The following is a 26,195-nucleotide window of genomic DNA, read 5'->3' on the forward strand; positions in this document are numbered from 1 at the left end:
CCGGTCTAGAAACAACACTGGAGGGTGTTCCTACCTGTGGTGCCTTCAGGGTGACGCCATCTGCAGGAGGGGCAGACTCCTGAGGCAGGAGAGGGAGAGGGCCACCACTTGGAGCATCCAAAATTACGGCTGTTGGAGGCGTTTCATGGGCCAGGGGCACACAGGTGGCACTAAGGAACAGAACACTCTAAATGTGGTTGTGTTATAACAAACAAACAAAACACATCGCATGACGATGATTGGCCAAGAGACCCGGAGGCCAACTGCTGCATGCCAGGGGAACCAGAAAAACCCATGGAAGGTGGAGGTCTAGAGCCCCTCGCATGGCAGCACAGGTGTGTGGCCGCTGGCCATAGCATGGGCATCTGTTCACCAGGAAGTTAACACAAAAAGATCTGCATTTTAAAGTCATGCAAACCAGAAATTTATTGGCAATTGCTTCTCCTGAGCAAACTTTAGTTAATAAAATGAGATCACTGTAAAGACATCATTCCTCTCTCTGCAGGAACACCACTCTGAGAGACAGCTGTGCGCTATTTGCCTCATGGCTAAAATGGCACTATGCTGGTGGTTTCGAGAGTCCTAATGTGCACATGAGTTTCCATGGCTGAACCTTTTAATTATTCTTGGATCTACAGCAAAACAACAGCCTAAAACCCACAACAAGCTCTAATTAGCTAGTTCTGATAGCACAGCTCTGAGATGGACCATTATTTCTGTGTTTTTTTTTTGTTTTTTTTTTTTTAAAAGAAGAGCCTAGACACCAAGATTAAAGGATTGGAACAAAATGAGGCTCAAAGCAGAACTTGGCAGACCTGCACTTGAGGAGCAGGCCTAACTGTTCCTAAGTGTTTCTCCCGGCAGCTGCTCTGCCTGCGCCATGATGTTTGCGATGGGACTGACAACTGGGAAAACCTACTTAGCTGGATCATTTCTTTTTCTTAAATTAAAAAAAAAAAAATTCGTGTGTGTGAATATGTGTTCCTGTGTATGAATGCATGTGTACATGTATGTGAAAGAGTGAGCGCTTGTATGTATGAGCAGAAGCAAGAAGAGGGCATGGGGTAGCCTTCTCTACCTAGTCTGTTTGAGGCAAGGTCTCACGCTGAGCTTGGGTCTTGTGTGTTGGGTAGCCTGGAAGCCATCAAGTCCTAGTGATCCTCCTATCGACGCTCACCTTGGAGCGGGGCTTGCAGCTGTGTGCAATGCCCAGCGGGGCCTGAGGTGTGTGCGGGATGACCAGTGGGGCTTGTGTGTGCGGGATGATCAGCAGGGATTGAGGTGTGTGCAGGATGTCCAGCAGGGCCTGAGGTGTGTGCGGGATGACCAGTGGGCTTGAGGTGTGTGCGGGATGATCAGCAGGGCCTGAGGTGTGTGCAGGATGCCCAGCAGGGCCTGAGGTGTGTGCGGGATGTCCAGTGGGCTTGAGGTGTGTGCAGGATGCCTAGTTCAGCTTGTTACATGGATGCTGTAATCAAAACTCCAGTCATTGTGATTGCATGACAAGTTCTTTTAACTGCTACATCAATCCTCCAGTCCCATGGCTCTTCTCTTTCTAACATCCTATACTAAGCATGAGCCTTATATTGCAGTTAGGCAGATGCTGAGCACCCCAAATCCCAACTCCAAGTGTTCTAAAATCTGAAACTTCTTGAGCACCAACATCATGCTCCAAGTGGAAAATTCTACTGGTGACTTCACGGGACAGATCACAGTCCAAACAGAAGCACACCAGGTACACTGTCTGCATTCAGCTGCAGGTGGTGTGTGAGGCTGCGTGTGGTGAGTAATTCATTCCGTGCTTAGACTTGGGTCTTATCTAAGACATCTTATTATGTATTTGCAAACGCTCTAAATTCAGAATAGTTAAGGTCCTGAGCATTTCATGGAAGGAATCGCCAACTTGCATAGTTTCATACTTACATACAGGACACTAGTGTTCAGAGTATTGGCAAGCAAGAAAGGAGGGAAATGAAGGCTCCAAGAAAAAATATAAAAATGTAAAAATAAAGAAATACAAAGTTGTAAGCCTAGGAGAATGAGAGCAGACTCTTCTCAGCAGCTTAAGGATTAACTATTAACAGTGGGTTACTCTGCTTTACAACCCAGAGCTCTACTCACAAGGGCAAAGCATCTCTCTGCAAACTAAGAGATAGTCTAAGATAGTATCCCAGCCATCCGTGATTAATGACAGATATGAGCTGAGTTAACCTTTAGGAGGTGGATATACGTGACTCTGGGTTACGCATTGTCCCTGCTACATGAAACTGGCTGCATCAAAGGGAAGAGCACAGAGCTTCAGTAAACACCACCTGGAAATGCCAGGGAAGACGGTAGATTAAGTACAAACACTAGTTTAACTGAAAAATTCTGTTAATGAAGACTGTAAAGTAAGGCAATCTGTACCTGAGTTTTACCTCGAGATTATAAAAATTCCTTTGTTCAGACCGAATGCTTGGTACCCCTACTATAAAAAGGTGGGTTCAGAAACTGGCCTTGGCCACAGCCTTACAAAATCCATCTCTGGCAGTGGTCCCAGATAGCTGATAAGCTTTTTGTGCCCCATGGAGATAATTTTTTATTTTTTTCTTGAATAAAGTTTGCTTCCAGTCTATTAGACTTTGGTGGTCTGTCCCCATCTTTGTGCGACCCCTATGGACCCAACAGGAAACACATTACCTTGGATTAGCAAGCGGTCCATAGCTGGCAATACAGAGGACTTGAGGTCTCAAATATTCAGTTGAGAATTCTTCAGTGGGTATAACACAGACGTGATACTGCCGAGTAAGTGAGTAAAAACACACAAAAGTTACTGGCAAAGAGCTGCATTCTCTTAAAAGTGGTTATTAATAAAGAACACATCCAGAATATGTTTATTATTTTTAAGTGGCGAAACTACAGAATGGCATGCATGCAGCCTCCCCGCAGCCAACGGCAGGATGGCAAGCATGCAGCCTCCCCGCAGGCAACGGCAGGATGGCAAGCATGCAGCTTCCCCGCAGGCAACGGCAGGATGGCAAGCATGCAGCTTCCCCGCAGGCAACGGCAGGATGGCAAGCATGCAGCTCCCTGCAGGCAGCAAGAAAAATCCTGTTTCTTATTTGACAGGATCACTGACTACATTGTTGTTGGAATAATTTCACAAACAAGTCAAAGAACAAAATCATGGGAAGGTTCAAGACCAGCTCTGTCCAGGGCCTTTGGTGCCTCTTTTTTCTCTCTGACTTAGGACCAGTGCTGACACCTGAAATGCTTCCGGAGGGAGAGAGGCAGTGAACGGCCAAAGAGCCTGCTGTTCGAAGACATGGCCACATCTGAGGAAGAACTCTCTTAATAAAGGATGTCTAAGATTGCAGCCCCAAATTGAACTTTGAAGGATTTGTCTCTACTGTCAATTTCTGGGTCACATAAGAAATTCAGTCATTAAAGTATCTCTTATTATTACAATATCTCTTATTGTATTATTAACTCAAAGTAGTTGGCAAAGTAGTTCAGTCGTAACAACAACAAAAATGTATGGAGTAACTCCAACACTGGGGTGTCCAGAGGGCAATGCCCCCTCCTTCATGGAACATCGTGCTAGTCACCCTGATCTTCAGTGACCTCAGGCCACTTTTCAGAGGACAAATCCATACTTAAAAGACTGAGGCAGTCCTGGGACAATTTCCGAAGAGGCGGCGACTGGATTCACAGAAGGAAAACCACCATTTCATAATAATAATTTTTAAAGTCTGATTCCAAACTAGCCCTTAAATTCCAAGTTTTTACTTACTCCTGCTAGGCTAGGCACAAATATTTAAAGCACATCCCCCTGGCATTTCCTGGGTATGATGCATGCTTGCCGCCAGCGTAACAGGAAGCTGTTTCACACTCAGGTAATCTCAAATTCTCTGAGATAGTTCCTGTAAATCTTACAATTCCTTTTTCAGGGAGATGCCACTATTGGTCACAGCTCTCCCCATCACAGGGGTGGATATGAATGCCATTTAGTCTGTCCCAGTTGGCATTCAAATTTTACGGTATATATCCACCTAGCTGAAATATAGGGTACTACTATATAAGCAGTTATAAAATTTAAATAGCGGACGGACCGTCCCAAGAAACTACACAGAATGGTAAAATGGAACAGAAATTAAATGACAACCCGTGTCATTTCTGTACCAGGACATAATAATAATAAAGTAGAAATGTAATGATTAAAGGTATTTCACTTATATTAATGATAAAAATTAATGAAATGTGATTTATTTTGTGTGTGTGGGAAGCATTCAAATTTGATGACTGACTTTCTGAGGTGACGTGAGGAAGACTCAAGAGGAGAAGAACAGTTAACTGTCAAATGTTGAATTTACAGATAAGATGAAATTGCAGCCCACATTTTAATAAGCTGTTAAGAAATACAGACGAGAGCAGAAGACCTGTAGAGTCTGTGGGCTAGATGAAGGCGTACCAGAAGGAACTTGGCCGTGTGCACCTTGAGCTGAATGTCTGCATCTGCCAAGAGCTCGTACACAGCCGTTCGACTCCGGCTGTCAATCACCACGCTCCTGCAAAGAGTGCTGCAAAAGGGAACAGATCTGTCTTAGCCTGGCACCCGGCAACTGGCTCCCTTGCTGTGCACCTCATGATCTTCGACTTTCTCTGCTTGTAACTAAGTGAACCAGGGGCAATTTTCCCGCATGACGAGTTGAAGAGGGATGCAGTCTACTATGGTTTGAATCACCCAAAATTCATTTTGAAATGCAATTGCCACTGTGACCTTTCAAAGGTGGCCAGGGAACGGAGCCTCAGCTCTGTGGGTGGATTGCTGTTACTGCGTGAGTGGGCTGAGCTGTCACAGGGACAAGCCGTTATGTAAACAGACCCTCATGCCCTCATACACTCTGGCCCTTCCAGCTCCTACCGCAGCAGAATGACTCAGCACAAGAGCCTCCGGGCAGATGCTGACTCCCAGCTTCCCAACAGTGAGACGCAAACCTCTTCTATTTATAAAGTCCCAGGTCTATGCTATTCTGCGCTAGCAGCACAAAGAGACTTAGATTCTGACCACCATCTCTGCGGACAAGAGACTTTCTACTTCAGGCAATGCTGTACCTCCCAGGCCTGCGGCCTCTGCTCCCCATTTCCTCCTGGGTGACAGAAGGCGTGGCTAGTCATCAGGAGAAGGGATCCTGGGCAGGGATGGTCAAGCTTTGGGAAATTTGCCAATATTGTTTGGACTACTCATAACTCAAGTTACCCAGCAGTAAGCATGGCTAGCTCTACCAACACAGGGAAGGGCAAGTCAGATGGTTTTCAGGGCTGCCAGTTCTCTTCCCTGGTCCCTTTGCATGTCTTCCGCTGGTCTCCACCCTTCCTCTCCATATGGGTGAGAGACAATTTGAGACCATTTTTTAAAAGTTACGATTTTACAACATGAAATCTGACTCTGAAGAGACCACTAGGAAACATATTTAAGGCCATTTCCCTTTGGACACAAATATGGAGCTAAGAATAGGATAAAACAATACGGCCACCCCTAAGAAACACCTGAAATAATTTGGTCAAGGATGTTTCAGAAATGACTAAAAGAAGATAAAACATGCAAAGACTCTAGCAGAAGTTGGGCACATGTACAGAAACCTACAGCCGGTGCGGAAGTGCAACTGAAGCGGCTCTTTCGGACTCAAGCGCCATCATGGGAGCTAAATACATTGATTGACTTGCATTTAGTTTTATCATCACCTTTAAAAGTCTCACTAAGAAATAGATGGCCATGGTTTATCATTACGGGTCGCCGCACTGCGGGGAGAACACGTGATTTACCGCTGCATCTCTCTGGAAAGTGAGGCTCCCATCGCTTTTCTGCTGAGATGTTCTGTCTAACAGAGTGGTTAGAAATCACTTGAGATATGCAGGGGAAAGTTCAAACCTCAGCAGGAGACTGCAACGCTGAACAGGCCTGTCAATTAAAACTCGCACCCTTGCAGGCAGTTAGACTTTACTTGACCCCTGTGACCTCTGAAACATTTTTTTAAAAAAGGAAATATTTTGGCCCAGTAAAAATGTCCAATGCGACTTTCCTGGGAGTGGTTAAGTATGAAGCGGGCAATCTCTAGTCTACTATGACGCTGTGCTATTCTAAGAACGGGTTTGCTAAGCACACTTAGATGCTGTTATGTGCTGAAACATGTACGGTGTCATACAACCTTCCTCAGCACTCATCAGGAAATCTGAATGGAATCCTGCAAGGACCCTTTCTTTCTTTGGCATTGCAAACCTGCCTGTCAGGCCAGGTATGATGGCACATGACTATCCCAGCACCCAGGACACTGAGGCAGGAGGATCATGGATTCAAGTCCTCCCTAGGTTGCAAAACATACAGTCCACCAACTTGGGCATAGATGATCTTGGAGTTCGGAGGTTAACTGGAGAGTCGCTAAAGTAACTATGGATAGTCCTCCATCTTTTAGATTCTGTGAAAGGAATCAAGCCTGTGCTCTGAAAGATGGGAGGAGTCTAAAAGCTGAACTGGAAGCTGGGCTCAGATAGAGAAGCTGAAGAAGCCTTGTGGCCAGTACACCCAGGACTCAGGCATGTGAGGTCCTACCCATCGGGGAGTACACATTACAGTGGTACCGATGCCAACTGTGTGTGAAACTCACATATTCAGATAGTGAGAGGCAGTTCTGAGAAACTGCCTCAGGCCCATCTCACGCCCTTACAGCTCACCTACAGAACTGAGGAGATGGGTTTGGTGGGGAAGCACTTGTCTCCCGTGCAGATGGGGCTGGGTCTGAGCCTCGATCCACACACATATCCAAGTATGATTCTTCATTTATGGCATCTTCGACCCATAAACAGAGCCCTCAGGATTTCTTTAGGATCACTAGGAGCATAGCATTAGTTCAACAGACGTTTGCTCAGGCCTCACAAAAATGCCTATGTTAGGCTGCTCTTTTCATCTCACATCCTGGAAGATGGGCAGCTACTTCAAGTTATCTCAGGCTTGCCATAAAACTTGAACAAAGGCCAACAAAACATTGAAGGCCCTGACCAAGAACTGGTGAGCTCACTGCTGCTAGTGTGTCCAGGGATTAGAACTTCCAGGGAGCTCACTGCAGCTCTCCACGAGTGTGTCAAAGGACTAGAACTTTGGGTGAGCTCACTGAAGCTCTCCATGAGTGTGTCAAGGGACTAGAACTTTGGGTGAGTTCACTGCAGCTCTCCATGAGTGTGTCAAGGGACTAGAACTTTGGGTGAGTTCACTGCAGCTCTCCATGAGTGTGTCAAGGGACTAGAACTTCCGGTAAGCTCACTGCAGCTCTCCACGAGTGTGTCAAGGGACTAGAACTTCCGGTGAGCTCACTGTAGCTCTCCACGGGTGTGTCAAGGGACTACAACCTCGGGAGTCATTAATCACACTTTTAGCCTCATCGGCAAATGCCCTCTGTGCTTTAATTAAAGAATGTTCATGAAACGTTATGCGAAGAAAATCACTTCTAGCAAGCCCTTGTCCATTAACACTCTTGGGCAAACATTTCATTAGGGTAAACTTGAGAGTCCTTCGTCATTCCTCTTGCACTTGGCAGTCATCAACCACTAATGATGGCAGATTCTGAAGGTGGGCTGTGAAGGGAGATGGGCACCTTTCCCATTATTTCACAGAGCTGCCCACGGAGATGTCCCAATCCATGCTGGGGATAATGTTATTCCCTAGAACTAGTTTCCTCCTAGTTTTCAAAGGTTGCCTCAAAAGGAAGCAATTCCAATTGGCTATCACCGAAGTCCCAGCAGACTTCCCTGCTGGAGGAATTCCAGGCCTGGGCCTTATTACCTGTACTGGCAGCTGTAGATGTTCACCTGGCCTGCCAAGGCAGATCCTGGGCTCTTCAGGCTGACATCCACCACAAAAAGCTGGTCCACCTCCGTGACATACTCCAGCATGATTACATAGTGGCCAATCTGTGGGACCCGCAAGCGCAGGTGCAGTTCCACCTGCCAGAGAGGTCAAGTCGACAGTCATCCCGATGTGCGCTGCACTGGATATGTTTTTACAATGGCAAAAGCAGAGAGGATGCTCAGAGTCTGCTCATGTCTACATAGTAAACTCGTGATCCTCCAGAGAGGATGTGGGGGGAAACAGACACCCTGTTAAAATTCTGAGCTCGGAGAAACATTGCATAATCACTTGTCTGGAACTTCCAAGAGTATCATGCATTTCTATTTTCTGACTCTGGCGATTCTGTGTTTAAGGACTTCTGTTCTCAGGGATGGCTCAGCTGCTTGTTTTCTAACAACAAACAAACATTCCCAACAGTGAGAATGGAGACCTGCCTCTTAAATGCTCCTTCAAGAGAGAAATGTCAGATTAGCCAAATAAAAACCATGTCCTCCCGTTGGCAGGAACGAGGACACTTGGCTTCTCTTCTTTCAAACCATTCTCTATGGTGGCATACATGCTTCCCCCTTTTTATTTTTAAGAAAATTGGTTATGAGTCAGAAACCAGGGTTTTCTCGGGCTGCAATGACCCACAAAGCTGAAAATGTTTACTCTCTGGCCCTTGCTGGAGAAAATGTGATTTTCTCTTGTGTCAATCATGAGGCAGAAGCTTGTGGTCCAAAATCAGGCTGACACTAGCTGTGCGACCTAGAACTTATGTCTGTGTGCCCTACAAAACAGGGACAGTGGCGTTGGTGCCCCCTCAGCAGGGTTGAGGTTGGATGACTGGATGGAGAACGTTGAAGCTCTATGTGACATACAACAGGCACTACAGAAACATTGGTGATTACTAAAAGGAGAAATAAAAAGATAGTGGGCACCTTTGGTGGGTCCTGCCAAGGTATGCCACTAGGGAAATAGACCACGCACAACAGAGTTAGCACAAGAGGTTTAGGGGGCGGAGGGACAAAAGACCATGTCAGAGTGGGGACTTAAGAGAGGCAGACAGACAGGAGGAAGAAGAGAAACAGGAAAGAAAGGAAGAGGCAAGAGAAGGAGAGCAAGCTGTGCCTCGTGGGTGCTTTTAAGGGGCACACAAGCCGCACAGCTGGCGGTGGAAAGGCACTGGCGACAGGTGGCGGAGGCAGGTTGTTTCTACGGCCACCGAGACTAAGCGTTATAATTGGGTTGTCTTTGTCGGGATTTGTTCCTTTTGCTCAACCACGTTTCCTGGTGTGCCATTTATTTTTACACCTTTATTGACCAAAGGGCAAATGTGCACTGGTCACCCAGTTCTTACTCTGTCACATAGGAGAGTCCAGCCTTGGCCTGCCAGCTTCTCTCCTCAGGCATCTCCAAATGAAAGCTCTCTGTCTCAGCTCACAGCACAGCACGCGTGGGCCAGTGACAAGATGTCCCTTCCATCATAGCACGCCTCTAAGCTCCTACTGCCATCCCACTGTGAGTCCCAAGGACTGGTATCTGTTTGCATCTGATGGTAACGCAGACGGACTTGGGTGAAATGGAAAGGGGATGTCGCTGTCGGGCTATTTGTCTGAAGGGGACTTGAAAGGGCCCAGGGTCGGACTCTGCAGCACAGAGCTTCCCTTTCCTGGTTCCAGGTGGAGGGTAAAGACATGGAGGGTGGGTTATCACACCTTCCACCTGTGCCAAGCCAAGAAGGATAGACTACCGCCTCTGATGTCAGCAAGTGTTACTGAAGGCCTGCCGTGACCAGCTAGTGAGCATCCAATAGATTATAAGACAGGTGAGTTCTGCTCTCAGGCTTTGATCAGATAATTAGATAAGTAGACAGGTACTCTGTAAGTTTCAAGTGTGGCTAATTCTCTCAGAAAGTAGCACAGAAACACGTAAGATGGGGGACTGAGTTAGTCAGAGAGGTGTGGAGGAGAAGGCTCCCCTGGAGAAGCGATGACAGAGCTGAGCATGGTGGATAAGGAGTAGAAACTTACCTGGAAAGAAGGGGAGAGCATCAGGAAGAGGGACAGCCTGTGGGGACCTGACAACATGGAGTACTTTTAGGCCACATGAATGCAGGTCCAAGAGTCTGAAGGTAGACCAGGGTGGCCAAGGAACAGGGGACAAGAGGCGGGTGATACAATTGCATGTAGGAAGGAGAGTCAGAACACCTTAAAACTTTTGTCTCTATCCCAAAATGTATTGTGGGGGACCAAAAATGTGAGCCTAATTCCACCTTGTCTGACAGTCAGAAAGCTGGAGGTTGCTCTAAGTGACTGGCAAGTAGTTTTACATCCCAACTCAGGATGTGATTGCTTGGTTCTTTGAACATTAAAATAGCTCATTCAAGTAGGTCCTTGCCATCTTGACAGATGGTCAGGATATGAAAATGTACTTCTGTCTCTTCTTTTGTAACTACGAGGTCACCTGGGGAGTGGCTGCCTTCAGCATTCATGGTCTAAAGCAGCTCCACTGCCTAAACAAGAGAATGCTAATGATTTGACGTCTCAGAGTGTTAAAGGATTGACTGTATAAAAACAATTTCAGTAATTACTGGAATGCCCTCCCAGTACTATTCTATGTTTTCTGATCTGTTATTTTTCACATGTCTCTGTATTGTTTACTTATATTTCTAAATTCCCTTGCCCCTATCCTGGCAAGAGGTGATTTTGTAGAGGCCGGTCCTCAATGTATGTGTGTGTGCACGTGTATATGTGTGTGTGCACATGTGTGTACAGGTCAGGAAACAATCTCTGGTGTTGGGCCTTGCCTCAGGTGTTTGAGACAGTGTCTCTGGTTGTTTGCAGCTGTATGCCCGGGCTTGTTGGCCTGGAAGATTTGGGAGTCTCCTGTCTCTACTCCTATATCACCACAGGAGGACCAGGATGGCAGATGTGTGCTACCACATCTGCCTTTATGTGGCTGCTGAGATCTGAGCTCAGATCCTCGTGTTTATACAGCAAGTGCTTTATGAGCCATCTCTCTGGTCCAGCGATCAAAAATTTCTGCAGATGCAGCAATTTAACCAGGAGGCTTCCACAGAGACGTCATGGAGCATGAGAGCACATGAGACTTTCTTACCCAGTCTGGGGACCAGAAATGGCTCCCATTTTGAATTTTTCTGGTTTTCTGATACTTCACATACAGAATAAGAACTGTTACTAGTTAGATGTGAAAAGACATCACTCTATGAGCCATGCACACTGGTGGCACCGTTTTGGAAAGGTGTGGAATCTGTACACACTGGGGCCGAGCCAGAGGAGGTAAATTTTTGGAGGGCAGGCCTCGAGGTTTCCACATGACCTTACTCTCGGTCCCATTTCTGCTTCTTGATTCACCCAAATATGAGCAAGCGGCCACAGCCACCGCCACAGCCACCCATGCTGCCCAAGCTTTCCTTACCCTAGCAGACTACGTCCAAACCAAATAAGTCCTTTCTTACCTTAGCGGACTACACCCCAAACCAAAACCCAGAATAAATCCTTTCTTACTTAGGCTGCTTTGTGTCGAGTATTTGGTCACACCAAGAAGCAAAGTAATTAATAAGGGAAATAACCCTGGGATGAGATTAAAGCTTAAATAAAAATTCCTTGGTTTGATATACAAGGCCAGTGAGTCTAGCAATAATAACATAAAAAGGATTCTTGTTTAAGAAAGGAGCTAGAATAGCTACAGTAATGCCACAGATCTGAGTTTCATCACAAGAGCCTTCTTGCAGGGACAAAAATAGTCTATGATCCATGTTGTCCCTGGATGGGTGATTGTTGAGACCTTGAGGTAGCTGAGAGACAGCTTAGATATACTTAAGTTTAACTAATATAAGTTTATATATTCCCGAGGGGCTGGTCCACCTCAGCTGGACTTCACTATTATCAAAACATACATACAAATATGTTCATTCTCACATGTTAAATATATGTACAAGTGAGTACACACGTGTACATGCAGTATGGACAGAAAGGAATGTGGTTAAGCTAATTTTAGAATGGAGTAGAGAGAATATTCAGTTTCTCATTATAGCTAATTATGTTTACTTAGTACACTAAGTATATTTTTATAAATTAAAAATCTAATAAAATAAAATGAGCCTAAGAAGTAACCTTAATATCTTTAGCTTTTGTCTTTAAAATGTAAGGGCATAGTTTATAAAATGTGTGCACCTAAATATTTAGGAATAATTAAGAACACAGATATTTTAACTTCATACACTTTACCCTAAAAGAAGTGTTTTCTCAAAAATTCAGAGTAAACAATGTTAACAGAAGAATGAGAACAGAGGGGAGCAGGCTGTTGTTCAGCATCTTCATTTTGGGGTGCTGAGATGTGTGTTCTCACTGCTTGGCATACTATGCAATCTGTTACCAGTATGTTTATTACCAGGTTTGCCTGTGTCGCTCCAAGAACTCCAGGAAGAGACACAAAGCCCTGGCGTGTACTAACCTGTCCTCCCAGCCACAGGACAGATTCCAAGTGCCACAAATTCAGCTGCTACAAATTGCTAGGCCTATGGGGTTGAGCAGTGGGGACCCGTTGTGTCCTTTTAAGGTAAATCAACGGGGCTACTGGAGGCCTGTAAGATTGAGTCGACTTCACTGTGAGTCAGGTGGAACAGGTAAACAAGCCGTCTATGGTTGTTGCTGTATCTAGAAGGTGCTCAGAAAAAACCTCAACAGAGCTCCGTGTGGAGGGCGTGTCCGCCCCAGTTCAAATCAGAGCCCTCTGAGAAACCCTTCTGGCTCTCTGGGATTTGGAAGCAACCGTGGCTAAGCCTTCAGCAGACACAAATGCAGAGGTCGCACAGCTTTGACAGGAAGTGGAAGGATGCCCCACCTCTCTCCCACTGAGGTCCACCATGGCTGGGTGTGCGGGAGTGGGCTGCCTCACTGCCACTGGTCTCGGCTCCCCATCAAGCAGGAAGTGTGTGGCCTCACAAGCCAGGGTGCAGGAGAATCGGGTCACCGGTAAATGCTGGTAAAGCAAACAACTTCAACGACAACAAATACAATCGTTAATACATGAACACGATACGGAATACTACAGAGCCAGAAGGCCGCAGTGATGCAAGTCACCACGGCGTCCTTGCATCATTTCCTCAACAAAGTCTTAGCGAGGGGACATCAAAGGTATGGAACAGCAAGTTTCCCACACGGGAGGGGACAGAACCAAGGTCCAAGAACCCGCCCTCCTTTGAGCTCTTGTCCTCTCCCGATGAATGATTCTGAGGTGACTTTGCGAGCTGCAGCGTTCCACACGCACAAGGCAGTGGCGCTCTTCATCCAGGTGTGGCATGCCATGTGCTTTCAGATTCTTACTCAAGTAAGGCTCAGAGCAACAATTCACAATGAACCTACCAGCGGCGCTGTACCATAACCGCTGCGATTGTGAGGCCACCATCATGAGCCTAGTATTCAAGGCTAATTTAGAGGAGTCTGGAGGCATTGAGGCTGCACCCCACCCCCACTCCATACTAACTTGTCCTGGGGCGATCCTGTGTGGGTGCATGGTTCCGTGACTGGCACCTGCAGGGCTAGAGCTTCATAGTAGTCGCGGGGAAGCAGCACCAGGTAATCCTAGCAAGTGAAGACCACAGGCAGTGTTGGTAATGAAATGACAAATGTGTATGCTAAGAGAATAAAGTCCTAGGGAAGTCTCTGGTGAACTTCAACTTCAGATCAACTCTTTTGTTCTTCACCCTGGCCCTCCAGAACCCACAGTTCTTCACACACTGGAGGTCAGGGCCGCAGAGTGTATATTTGAGATTTCTAGATCCACAGGAAATGTTACTTTATCTTCCGGTTGTTTATAATAAATCCCCTCCTCCCAGTGATCAAAGACATTGAACCAAATTATTAAGATGCTCTGCTGAGGGGCTGGAGAGACGGCTCAGAGTTAAGAACACTGGTTGCTCTTCCAGAGGATCCTGGTTCAATTTTCACCACCCACATGGCAACTCACAACTCTCTGTTCCAAGGGATCCAATACCCTCACGCAGGTAAACCAATGTACATGAAATAGAAATAAATCATTAAAAAAGACGCTCTGCTGAGCTGCTGGCTGCCCTCCTCGCTACAGAGTCCCATCTACTGACCAGTGATGTGGCCTTCAGCTCCAACCCTGCCTACAGAGCATAGTGGTAGGGAAAGGGTTTTTGTGATGTTGGTATCTGAGACAGGAACAGCCTTCCTGCCTATCCTAGCAAATGAAAGAGCAGCTAAGCATTCAGGAAAGAGCGGTGCTCCAGGCTCTCAGACACAGGTGACTTGCAGTGTCCCAGTGATCTCAGGATCTGTGGCCCCACCGCATATGTGCAGAAGGGAGGAGATGGGGGATTCGCCCCTAGAGGGATATTCCTATGTGGCCCATAAGGCATTTTCTTTCCTCAGGCAGGGGAAAAAGCCGATTGGTAATCAGGGGACTTGGTGGCTTTATTACAGGGTGGGTTTTCACTGTTCTAGACGTCATTTCCCTGAGCAGGCCCATAGCTGCTATCGTCCCGAAGACCAGTAAGCATAAATAGCAAGTGCCCAGTGAGGATGGAGTCACGACAGGGACATCAGCTCAAGGCCCTTAGGCATCTCCCAGGCCTAGGTAGGGGGTTATGACAATCTTCCCACCCTTCCAGCTTCACACCCGTACTGGTAGCAGAGGAACTTCCTTTTCCTCACTTCTAATATCTGAAAATATCCTTTCTGACTCACTTACCTCTCCAGACATAAAATTCCTTTGTCAAGAAGGCACGAGGGCCAACAGATGTTATATAATTCACATTGTTTGTCTTTGGAAAAGACACCCAAGGTTAAGTTCTATCTCTGTCACTCAGGAGAAGCAATGGAGGCAGCTTCAGAGCTGAGTGACCGGCTTAAGACTTCCTGATGTTCCAAAAGGACAGTTTTATGGTTCCTGCTTCAAGCACATGATATTAAATGTATGCCGAAGACTTTATCTCTGGCCTTGCCACAAGATATAACAAACCTGAGGTGTGACTAAGAGCAGGGCCTCAGAGAAGCCCCTTGTGGCTCCTCTGGCTTTCCTTGGATGAGGAGCCCTTTGCCAGACCAGCTTTAGGATTCTTGACTAGCTGAGGGAAAGGCAGGAGGAAGTGGTGTTTGGGGGGTAGAGGAGGGCCCCTGGCTCCTGGAGCCTCTCCCTTCCCTTCACACATCCCTAAATCACACTGCTATTTATCCTCCTCATTAATTCGATTCTCCTGATTATTCTGTGTGGTTGGGTGGGTGCATCTTTGGTGCCTTTCTGCTTCATAACAGAAATATCAAACAAAATTAGAAAGGTAGGGTCATGTCTTTATAAGAGCTTTGCATTTGTTCTAATAACTTTGAGTTATAGTTCATTTATATAGAGACATATAGATTATTTTGTCCAAGAGTAATTGCCCGAAGGGACATAACGTTTCTCTGTCATCATGTCCCCTGAGGGAAAAAGTCAGTTTCCTTTGCAGTGGAAGGGAAATGCATGTGATTCTGACATCTCCCTGTGGGTCACAACAATGAGTGAGACTGTCTCAGGGACAGACAGTCCATGGACCTGGGCACTCAGATCTAGCTTACCAGGAGGACTCCTTCCACCTGGATGCAAGCGATCCATGTCCCTGGTGTGATGGAGAACGGATCTGCGGAGCCATCTCCGGGGACAGTGACAAAGGCTGGCTCCTTACTTGGGGGAAAGTTCATCTCTTTGCTTTGAGAAGCACCTATCAGGAGACAAACAGCAGTTGAAGGTGTTAGCAGTGGTATCTATTGGGGTGTCGCGTTTTCAGGTGTATTAAATACATTCATATACTAATATCTATGTGTATATACTTGACACAGACTCAGCCATGTAGCCAGGTCACCTGACCTGGAACTCACTGCAGAGCACACTGATCTCAGCTGGTTACCCCCCTGCCTTTTCCCCTCAAGTGCCGGATGACCGAGGCAAACTGCCACATCTGGCTAAGATCTGTCTTTAGGAATGTACCTTCCAGATGTGTGTATTCAATATGTAATATGTTTTTTATTTCTTTCCTTTTTTGTCGATAGAAGATTGTCATTTTTTATTTTTATTCATGAGCATACTTTCACTTTCCAATTAGGAAATATCCCAGCTTTCTATTTACTTGTTTCCAGGATGTAGCATGCATTTCTTCTGCCAAAAAACAAGCACCTGGCCCCTGAGTGTGATGGGTTTTCTGCACCTGGCTCCTGAGTGAGTCTGAGGGGTCTTCTTCACCTGGCCCCTGAGTGAGTCTGAGGGGTCTTCTGCACCTGGCCCTGAGTCTGAGGGGGTCTTCTGCACCTGGCCCTGAGTCTGAGGGGTCTTCTGCACCTGGCCCTGAGTCTGAGGGGTCTTCTGCACCTGGACCTGAGTCTGAGGGGTCTTCTGCACCTGGCCCTGAGTGAATCTGAGGGGTCTTCTGCACCTGGCCCCGAGTCTGAGGTCTTCTGGAGAGGACATGTTTGCACCAGATCTCTGCATAGCTCTCCTTCTATAGACATTTACAAAGGCCCACTGTGTCAGGCCTGGGGCTGTTTGCAGCCAATGCAGTGAACACAGCAAGCATGGCATGTGGACATGAGGAGGGAGAGTCAGGGATCAGACTACTGAATGAGATGGAAGAGCAGACAGTGGTAGTGGGGATGAGAGGGGAGGCATAGACAACCTTAGGAATATGGAACTGGGTTCCTGATTCAGACTTAGAGGAAACTGTCTCAGAGAGCAGGGGAACAAGCTAAAATGTATTCTAGTTGTATGGACAAACAGAGGGCAGACAACTGAGGCCACCGGGGCACAGAGGGGTCTGTGTGGACAGAAAGAGGGCACACTGCTGGTGACACCCAGGAGCAGAGGGGTGTGTGGACAGAAGGCAGACCCCTGACACCATCCAGAAATGAACAGAGGGGTCTGTGGGGACAAACTTAGAGTCTACAGCCTCTGTCTACAAAGACTAGTTATGCACTTGGGCGGCTTGCTTTCTTTAGTCCACAAGGCTCCTTGTGTAGGGCACGAGGCTCCTCACCTTAAAGAGAGCCCTCTAGAGCTCCCTAGTGGCTGTGAGCTGCTTAGCCTCCAGCCCCATATGCTCGACCCAATTCCTCCTCTCACTTCCCACTCTGTCATGGAAGTGAAATAAGGTTACATAACATCTCAGTGCTGAGTCAGGCTTCCATTAGCACTGTTCTGAGTGCAGCCCTCTGGGATTCCGAGTGATTTCTTGAGTCCATTTCTGGGATTGGTTGATGCTCTAACTCCATGTGTTCTAGGTCCTGCCCCCAACTGCTGTGAGTGGGACCCTCTTCTGCTTAGGAAGTCCTCACGGTTGAAGGAAGTTCAAAGGTCCTTGGGCCTTCCTTGAACTTCCCTATTTTCTGACCTTTATATTAAAATTCCAACCCTCCTCTATTTCTCCTTGCTTGAAACCATGGGAAAATTAAGAGCAATAGGCCAATAGCTCCTAAATAATACCCCCCCAAAAAAAGGCGGCACCCACTTCCCCATAAGTGAGCTACACAGATCTGCTTTTACCACTAAAGGGATCCATGACCCCTGGGGATGGAGAATAGCCAACATTTGAGCATTGCTATGCTGATTTTTAAAATGAGGGTGATAATTTAACAGCAAAAGTAAAAGAAGCACAAAGTGAGAGAAAGCAATGGTAACAGAGAGCATGCAAGAGAGCTGTCCAATCAGATGGTGAGGAAGGATATGATGCAAGTGAGCCAGCCAATCAGATGGTAAAGAAGAGCATGCAAAAGAACTGGTCAATCAGATGATAAGGAAAGATGCAAGAGAGACAGCCAATCAGATGGTAAGGAAGGATGAAAGAGAGCCAGCCAATCAGATGGTGAGGAAGAGCATGCAAAATAACTGGCCAATCAGTTGGTAAGGAAGGATGCAAGTGAGCCGGCCAATCAGATCTTGCCATGGGCTTAATGTTTTCTAGGGATGATGGGCTTTGTGAAAACCAAAGGAATGCTATTTTGACCCTTTCTCAACTGAAAAGAGGTGAAACCAGTTTAGAGACTCAATTGTGTGTCCCTCCAGCACTGGGAGGAAGAGTCACTCTGGACTGGTTGTGGGACTCTGTCTCGAAAGAGGGAAACAAGTAACAAGACTTGACATTGTACCTACCCGACTTTGCCCAGGATGGATAAACAGTGATACGGCCAGGCACTCCTTCAGTCCCAGGGTTGACGTATCTCAGAATAATGTAGAACAAGGAGAGATTTGACTTCCTCGCAGTCAGCCTTATCCTTACTTCATTCTGGAAAGTAACCCCCCAAAGTCACGAAGTGTGGATGAGAAAAGTGGCTGCCAAGAAATGCCAGCCAACTGCTGACTTCATTTATGTTTCCCCATTAGATTTGTAAGGCACGCCCACACAAATACGCATGCGCACACACTCAGTAAGCACCAAGTAACAGGTGGAAATAGGCAGACCTGACAAGAACGCCAAGGCACTTACACTTCCAGTTGCAGAAGACCGCACTCCCTCAGCAACTAGCGTTCTCGTGTGTGTGTGTGTGTGTGTGTGTGTGTGTGTGTGCAGGCAGACAGAACGGAGTGTTAGATGGACTAGTGTAAGAGGGTCGCGGTGACAGGAGCAAGCACCACTGGCTGGGAAAACTCAAAGGCAGAAGAAAGGAGCAAGGGAAAGTGTGCCATATCACACCACGGCTCTAGCGAGGCCCCCAAGCCCCACTTTACATGAAGAACTTCACATCTAAATGGCTGCAGACAGGAATGGTGGGGGACCTCAAACACATCTGTATAAGAACCCAGATGCTGTTAAATGTGCCTGTTTGCCTTAGAAAGTTGTATCTCAAAAGCTTCCATCAATAAACAGTGTTAGCTTTTGAACAGGAAGAGAGGGCTTGTGTGACCCCAGAGCTTGAATTAATAACACAAGTAAATTATCATTTATTCAAATTTATATACTATATATAACATATATATGCATTTTGCCTGCATATATGATGTGCATTAAGGTTAAAAGAGGGTACTGGATCCCCAGGAACTGGAGTTAGGGATGCTTGGGAACCACCGTGTGCTCTTATCTGCTGAGCCATCCCTCCAGTGCAAAGAATAAGTTACTTTTGTTCAGAACACAAACCACATGTCCAGACCCAGCTATGCTCCAAGGGAAGTTCACAAAGTGTGGGAGTTCCGACACCATAGCTCTTCTCATCCCTTTCCCAGTTAGGCAGCGTTCACTGGGGAGGACGTGTATTGAGGGAGACACAAGAGACAGCAAAGGCTGACTTCCAGACGATCACCAGCTCCAGCACAGAAGCTGCGGACGGTGCCACGTGGGAATTCCCACCAGCCCTACGAGTTTGATTGAACTCATTTTCTCAGTTTTGATACGAATTAAAAGTCCAGGAAAAGAATATAAAAATAAAGGATAAGGTCCAGGAATATAGAAATATAAAGTTGTAAGCCCAAACACATTTGGAAGAAAAACAGCTGGCAGCCACTGTGTACAGAGGTAAACTTTCAAGAGTTGTCTTCTGCCCCCCAGCTTCCCAGCTAGGCAGGTACTGCAGACAAAGCTTAGCTTTTAACTACTGCCTCTATGGGACCCCCTGCTTGTATTCCCTTAATCTTTAACTGTGTCCCTATGTGACTACTCTCTGCCTCGCCTTCTTTCAGGGACGGTGAAAAGTGGCCGTGTCAGCCAAGGTTTTGGCAAACATCCTAAGTTAACCCTAACATTCTATAACTAAAAGTTGTAAAACTTAAAATGTTCTGTGACATTAAGCCTGACCTCAAGGTTGTAAAAGCTCTTTGACTCACACCTGGTGCTTGACTTCACAATAAGAGGAGGCCAAAACCAGCCCCCATTGCTACAACTATAGAAGCTGGATCTCTGACTATGGTCACAGCTCCAACTAAGAAGCTTTGTGTGACCCGTGGTGATTTTTTTTTTCTGGAATAAAGCTTGCTTCTGGTTTAATAGACTCTGGTGGTCTGTCCCCCATCATTGTGTGACCCCAGACCCAACACCAATTGGTAAATGCAGTAAGTGTGAAAGGATACATCAGAAGAGTAAGGAAAGTGGTTATACAAGGGACCACAGGGCCTCTGACCCAAAGACTTCCTCACAAAGAACACCGTTAGAAGTGCATTGCTTGGGGGCTGGAGAGATGGCTCAGTGGTTAAGAGCATTGCCTGCTCTTCCAAAGGTCTTGAGTTCAATTCCCGGCAACCACATGGTGGCTCACAACCATCTGTAATGAGGTCTGGTGCCCTCTTCTGGCCTGTAGACATACCCACAGACAGAATATTGTATACATAATAAATAAATAAATAATTAAAAAAAAAAGAAGTGCATTGCTTTGGGTCCACCAAATATTCTGTCAAGCTTCAAACACCTGTGGAACACCTAGACCAGGCTGTGTCAGTCACTTCCTTGATGGACTCCATCTTAATTTTATGAATTATGAAGCTGTCCACTAAAGAAGTAGAGTTGGGACACAGGAGTTTGTGGAGAATGTAGTTTGGCTCTCTGCAGCTGATCCTGAGCTTACAACCTCCTGCACCTCCAGATGCAGAGGCTCCCACACCCTCCTCTGCACCCTGCAGGGACTGCACTCACATGCGTGCACAGCTTCCTACAGCAGTGGACTCAGAATTTAAACTAGATTAAATCTTTTTAAAAACCCTCGTGTGCTGGTTCTTGGCTTTTACCCAAGCACTTAGGAGACAGTGGCAGGGGGAGCTCTAGAAGTTAAAGGTCAGTCTGTTCTTCATGGTGAGTTTCAGGTTAACCAGGGCTACATTGAGAGACCCTGTCACAAAAAGAAAGAAATCGAATTTGGTGTGTATGGGAAGAAGGGAGTAAATGTGGGGTGTCTTATAGTCCTGCTTGGTAGAGCCAGCTTTAGTTGGGAAGATTTGACCAGGAAAACATCGTTAGGGCCAATGGAGGTTACAGGAGAGCTATGGACCGACCCAGGTTCTCTGTGAATTAGTCCTGACTCGGCGAGGACAAACACTGGGTGACCATGGCTATCAATCCTGTCTCTTATTCTGATTTTATCTGCCTCGAAGTACCTTGAGGAGACCAGCCCTGAAGAGAAGTTCTGAAGATAAAAACTACTCAATGACTCTACGTATGATGTGGGAGAGTCTTCTGTTTTGTGTTGATTTCATTGGTTAATTAATAAAGAAACTGCTTGGCCTTTGATAGGCCAGCCCTTAGGTGGGTGGAGTAGACAGAACAGAATTCTGGGAGAAAGAAAGCCAAATCAGTCAGTCGCCATGATTCTCCCACCAGACACAGATGCAGGTTAAGAATCTCCCTGGTAAGCCACCAGCTCGTGGTGCTATACAGAATATTAGAAATGGGTTAGATCAATATGTAAGAGCTAGCCAATAAGAGGTTAAAACTAATGGGCCAAGCAGTGTTTAAAAGAATACAGTTTCCGTGTAATTATTTCAGGACATAAGCTAGCCGTGCGGGAGCCGGGTGGCGGGACGAAGCCCACCACAGCTCCTGTTACATACGTGTTTAGCTACAAATATCGCATAAGTCCTCCAGGTAACCAAATACCGTACACACCCCTTACTCCACCATGAAGGCGAGAAAGATGGGTGCAACAGAGAAGAGGAAGAAAAGAACAGCTGAGCACCGGCAAGGCACGTTGTTTGTCACTCCAGAGTTTGCAAAGCACCGCCCCAATCAGCAAGACCAAGCACACACACACACACACACACACACACACACACACACACACACACGACACAATGGGACAGGACAGGACAGGACAGCTGGGATTAGGGCAACTAGGAGGTTGAAAAGGGGGACTGAGAGCCTGGACCAGCCTGAGCCTCACAGCATGTCCGTCAGATGGAGGAGGATGAAGAGGCTGCTGGCTTTTTTAGAAGTCTTCAAGTCTACTCATTTTTATTTTCCAAATTGGCACTAAAGAAAAATGGCCTCTATGTTTTAATATAGTCTAACACCACTTAAAAATTTTCCTTCTACCTATAAAAAAGCCTCCAGAGACAAATACTTCCTTTAATTCCTTCATTTTTCTGATTTAGTGGCCAAATTAAAGTACCAATGAACTGTGAAATTCAAGTACATTCTTATGAGTTAAAAATATTTCCCTATCCTAAATCCCAAGCCCACCCCTTCAAACTGACCCTGGCCAGTACTCTGGAGAAAATGAACCTGGACTAGGTCTCGGAGGCAGTGTAGCTTTAGGCCGGGGTGGGGGTGGAGGTGAGTGGGGGTGGGTCGGGTTGGGGGTGTGATGGGTGAGGGGGCTGTGGGTGGTAAGGGGGAATGTGGTATGTGGAGGGTGTTTACATGGGTCCCCTGCAGTGAGATGTGGCTCTCTGGCTATATACCTGTGCCGAGGTCATCAGGGCATATCCTCTCCAGCTAAACTCAGGGAATACTAGGGGATCAAATCCAAAGCGTAGGTCTCTTCCGTTAGGTCCAGCGCCATCTTCAGCCTCGTGCTTCATGTGGTGCAAATCCGGGAAGTAGTGGTTATTTTCAGGCCTTTGTAAGTCACAAGTAAGTGTGGACAAAAGTTAGGTTTGTCAGAGATCTGATGTCCGTTCCTAACAGACATGGCCGAAGGAACACTGCCAGCTGACTAAGCCGTTAAACAAGACCAGAGGAAGGCTTCCCCTCTCACGCCAAAGGATTCTCTTATTCAGGGAAATGTTGACACAGAGCACACCCATACCTGCTCATTCCAAGCACTAAATTGAAGTCATTTAGCACAAGTCATGAGCTCCTCAACATAACTCTGCTGTGCTCTAATGTGGTCACAATTAACAGAGCAAATCTCTGACTTAGCATTTCCTCACCCAGCACTTATCACGGTCATAGTCATACATTTGCAGCATCAGTAACTATGTGCCAGGCATGTTGTAAGCATCATAATATAATACCTTATATATTAAACATATATACATTTTATTATAGTCCTAAGTGTTCTTTGTGTGCTTGTGTGTGTGAGAGAGTGTGCACACATAAGCATGTGCGTACAGCTATGTGCACAGATAAGCACTTTTGGAGGTCAAAGGGCAGCTTGCTGGGGTTGGGTCTCTCCTTCCACTGTGTGGGTCCTGAGGATTGAACTTGGGTGGCTGGGTTAGCAACAGGCCCCTTTCCCCTCTGAGCCATCTGTCGGCCAATGGGTGGCTTCCTTTGACAAAGGCAGCTTGGAAACATCCCATCTCGTGTGACCGCCACACTGAAACTACTCAGGTTCTTCAAACCGACAGACGTGCCAGTCTGGTAAGAAGGGTGAGAAGCTAATAACACTTAGTGGATCTTTATGAAGACATAAAGATCCGTCAGTCAATGGGAAGAAAAGCCGTCCCCGTACTGTGCGCACTAAGAGGCAAGCTCGCAACCTCTCCGAAGATTTACAAGAACCCAGCAGGAATGTTTGTCTTAGTGTCTTAGTAAACTCATCCAGGAATGAACGCAAACACGCTGAGCCAGGGACAGCATGCCAGCAACACGACAGAACCAAAATTATAAGCTAAATAAATTATAAAATATTCTGTAAGCATTAATATTTTGAGGACTTTTAACAATATAAAAATATTTATGATATGTCCATATGTTCAAAAATTCGATTTTAAAATTTGCATGAAAAATGCTAAATTTTAATCCTAAACAAAATTATACCAGAAATATTTTTACAAGGTTATCTTAGAGTGGTGCAGTAAAGACTTTTCTTTGCCTTTTCATTTTTATGAGTTTATTGAAGTTTCTAAAATAAATATATATTTATGATCACAAAAATTAGTTAGAAAACACAGTGAATGCTTCTAAACTTATAAGGAAATCCAAACAAGCTCAGATACATGAACGAGCTAATGTTTTAAAGATTTAGTACTGAGGAAGGACACGAGGTTTGCCCATCTGGGCAGCGCCACTCTGTCACACACATCGCTGGTCTATCAGACTTTATTGGAGTTTTCATTTACTGTCATATCAAAGATTGTATCCTAAATCCCATGTGCTAACATGTGAGAAGCAGGTAACACTTGGGTTGTATTATTTCCTCCTGTGCTTCTGTATGTATTCTACTGGCATGCCCAGCCACGAGGGCCAATGGCAGAGACTGAGAGAAAGAGCAGAGCCAGGGGGCCCTGACTTTTGATGTCAAGTGTTGGAGACATGAGAGACAGTCGCGGCAACAGCATGCAGAGCTATGGTGAAGGACGCATGCCTGCTAATGAAGCAGGCAGAGAGGAGCCTGAGGTTTTGAAAACCTTGCCTTTCTTGTCCCGGCATATGACCGAGAGTCAAAGAGCTGAGATTTCAATTTCTCCGACTTCCAGTGAGGAAAAACTTAGGGTAGAATCACCACACCCAGAGACCCGTCTGCACACACTCCCCACCTCTGGGTCCTTGTCCCTCTTGGTTTTGTCTTTAGCACTCTTCCCCGTTCTTCCTGTTTCACATCTTTCCCCACCACCTTATTCTAGGGAGACAGGAACTGATATCATTGGTCCAGAAACCGGGCCCTCTGTGCCTGCCGCCTCCACGCTGTGACTTGTAGAGGTTTCAGTTTCCCGCGGGCACGGGGCACACGGTTCACCTCAAGCCTGGACTTCGGGATACGTGGACTTCATGGCTCACGCCGCAGAACTGGTTATGGTGGGCATCCTGATCTCCTGTTCTAATTAGCTCACGGTCACATGTCCAGGCTCTAGTTATATCCACAGCGTCATCGGCCTCCTTCGGATTGGTCCTCTTCCCTCTACCCCAGGATCAGCTCAGGCAGGGAAGTGTGTGCTGGCCCTAGCAATGTGAGTGTGTGAAGAAACTCCCCCAGACTCACCGCTGGCACCTTCTCCCCACGACGTGCTCTCGGCACTGGCATTCTCCTGAAGGCCCACTGCACATGGTGGTGAGCGATCCACCAATGTCACACTGGCACCCTGCGAATCAAGAAACAGCTCGGTTACTACCAAACTATGTCCCTGCCAGAAGCTTCCCTCCCCGTGAAGACAGCTCTGATGTTCTCAGCCCTGTGATGTCTGCTTTCTTCATCTGCCTTACCTTATATCAGGCAGGCATGTCCCAAACAAAAATGGCCTGCCCCCTCAGAGGCCTGTATTTAATTTCAATATGTGTGACTATAGGCCAGCAGGTGGGTGTGCTGCTGTCCCGTGGAAAATGAGCCCAGGACTATACATGGTTAAGTAGCCTGGGAAAGGGATCAGTCAGTGAAGTGCTTCCCACACAGACGTGGAAGGGAAGAGGGATCAGTCAGTGACGTGTTTCCCCCACAGACGTGAAAAGGAAGAGGGATCAGTCAATGAAATGCTTCCCACACAGACATGGAAGGGAAGAGGGATCAGTCAGTGACGTGTTTCCCCCACAGACATGAAAAGGAAGAGGGATCAGTCAATGAAATGCTTCCCACACAGACGTGGAAAAGAAGAGGGATCCGTCAGTGAGGTGCTTCCTCCACAGACGTGGAAAAGAAGAGCGATCCGTCAGTGAAGTGCTTCCCACACAAGCAAGGAAAGGAAGAGGGATCAGTCAGTGAAGTGCTTCCCCGACAGACATGGAAAGGAAGAGGGATCGGTCAGTGAAGTGCTTCCCCCACAGACATGGAAAGGAAGAGGGATCAGTCAGTGAAGTGCTTTCCACACAGGTGAGGAAAGGAAAAGGGATCAGTCAGTGAAGAGCTTCCCCCACAGACATGGAAAGGAAAAGAGATCGGTCAGTGAAGTGTTTCCCCCACAGACATGGAAAGGAAGAGGGATCAGTCAGTGAAGTGCTTTCCACACAGGTGAGGAAAGGAAGAGGGATCAGTCAGTGAAGTGTTTCCCACACAGGCGTGGAAAGAGTGGCAGTGCTGAGGGTCCAGAGACAGGAGGATCCCTGGGATCAGGGTTAGCCACGCTAGCAAGCGCCAGGTGTGGTAGAGACCCTCTCTTAAAAAGTAAGGTGGAGATAACTAGGGGATGGCTAACATGGACCTCAGGCCTCCATACACAGAGGCACGCACATCCAGGAACATGAAGACACACGTAAAGGAGCAGCACTGTCAGGTGGTGGTGGCGCATGCCTTTAATTCCAGCACTCAGGAGGCAGAGGCAGGCAGATCGCTGTGAGTTCGAGGTCAGCCTGATCTACAAGAGCTAGTTTGTAATAGTGTCCATGAGGAGCCGTGTGGAAGTCAGAAGCAACCTTGCAAGGTCAGCCACTTCTAGAATTTTATTATCTAATACCCTATAACTAAGTATCTGGTTTTTAGATAATATGAAACATAGTCTCAAGGTGACTAGCTCTTGGTGTCAGTTAATA

The 26,195-nt window shown here is 46.7% G+C and overlaps 1 protein-coding gene across 1 annotated transcript in view; it reads right to left on the reverse strand.

The window, feature by feature from the left end:
• The window catches only part of Lama3 (laminin subunit alpha 3), a 214,227-nt gene that overhangs the window by 103,563 nt on the left and 84,469 nt on the right, over positions 1-26,195 (reverse strand). The window contains exons 18-27 of the mRNA XM_057789086.1: positions 24,718-24,817; positions 22,253-22,409; positions 18,026-18,158; positions 15,466-15,608; positions 13,373-13,470; positions 12,731-12,884; positions 7,817-7,977; positions 4,451-4,559; positions 2,680-2,777; positions 35-170 (exon numbers count right to left, since the gene is read on the reverse strand). Coding sequence (XP_057645069.1) covers positions 35-170; positions 2,680-2,777; positions 4,451-4,559; positions 7,817-7,977; positions 12,731-12,884; positions 13,373-13,470; positions 15,466-15,608; positions 18,026-18,158; positions 22,253-22,409; positions 24,718-24,817 — 1,289 coding nt within the window. The remainder of the gene's footprint in view (positions 1-34; positions 171-2,679; positions 2,778-4,450; positions 4,560-7,816; positions 7,978-12,730; positions 12,885-13,372; positions 13,471-15,465; positions 15,609-18,025; positions 18,159-22,252; positions 22,410-24,717; positions 24,818-26,195) is intronic.

This window comes from Chionomys nivalis, chromosome 14 (genome assembly GCF_950005125.1).
Source record: "Chionomys nivalis chromosome 14, mChiNiv1.1, whole genome shotgun sequence".
In the NCBI taxonomy this organism is placed as follows: domain Eukaryota; kingdom Metazoa; phylum Chordata; class Mammalia; order Rodentia; family Cricetidae; genus Chionomys; species Chionomys nivalis.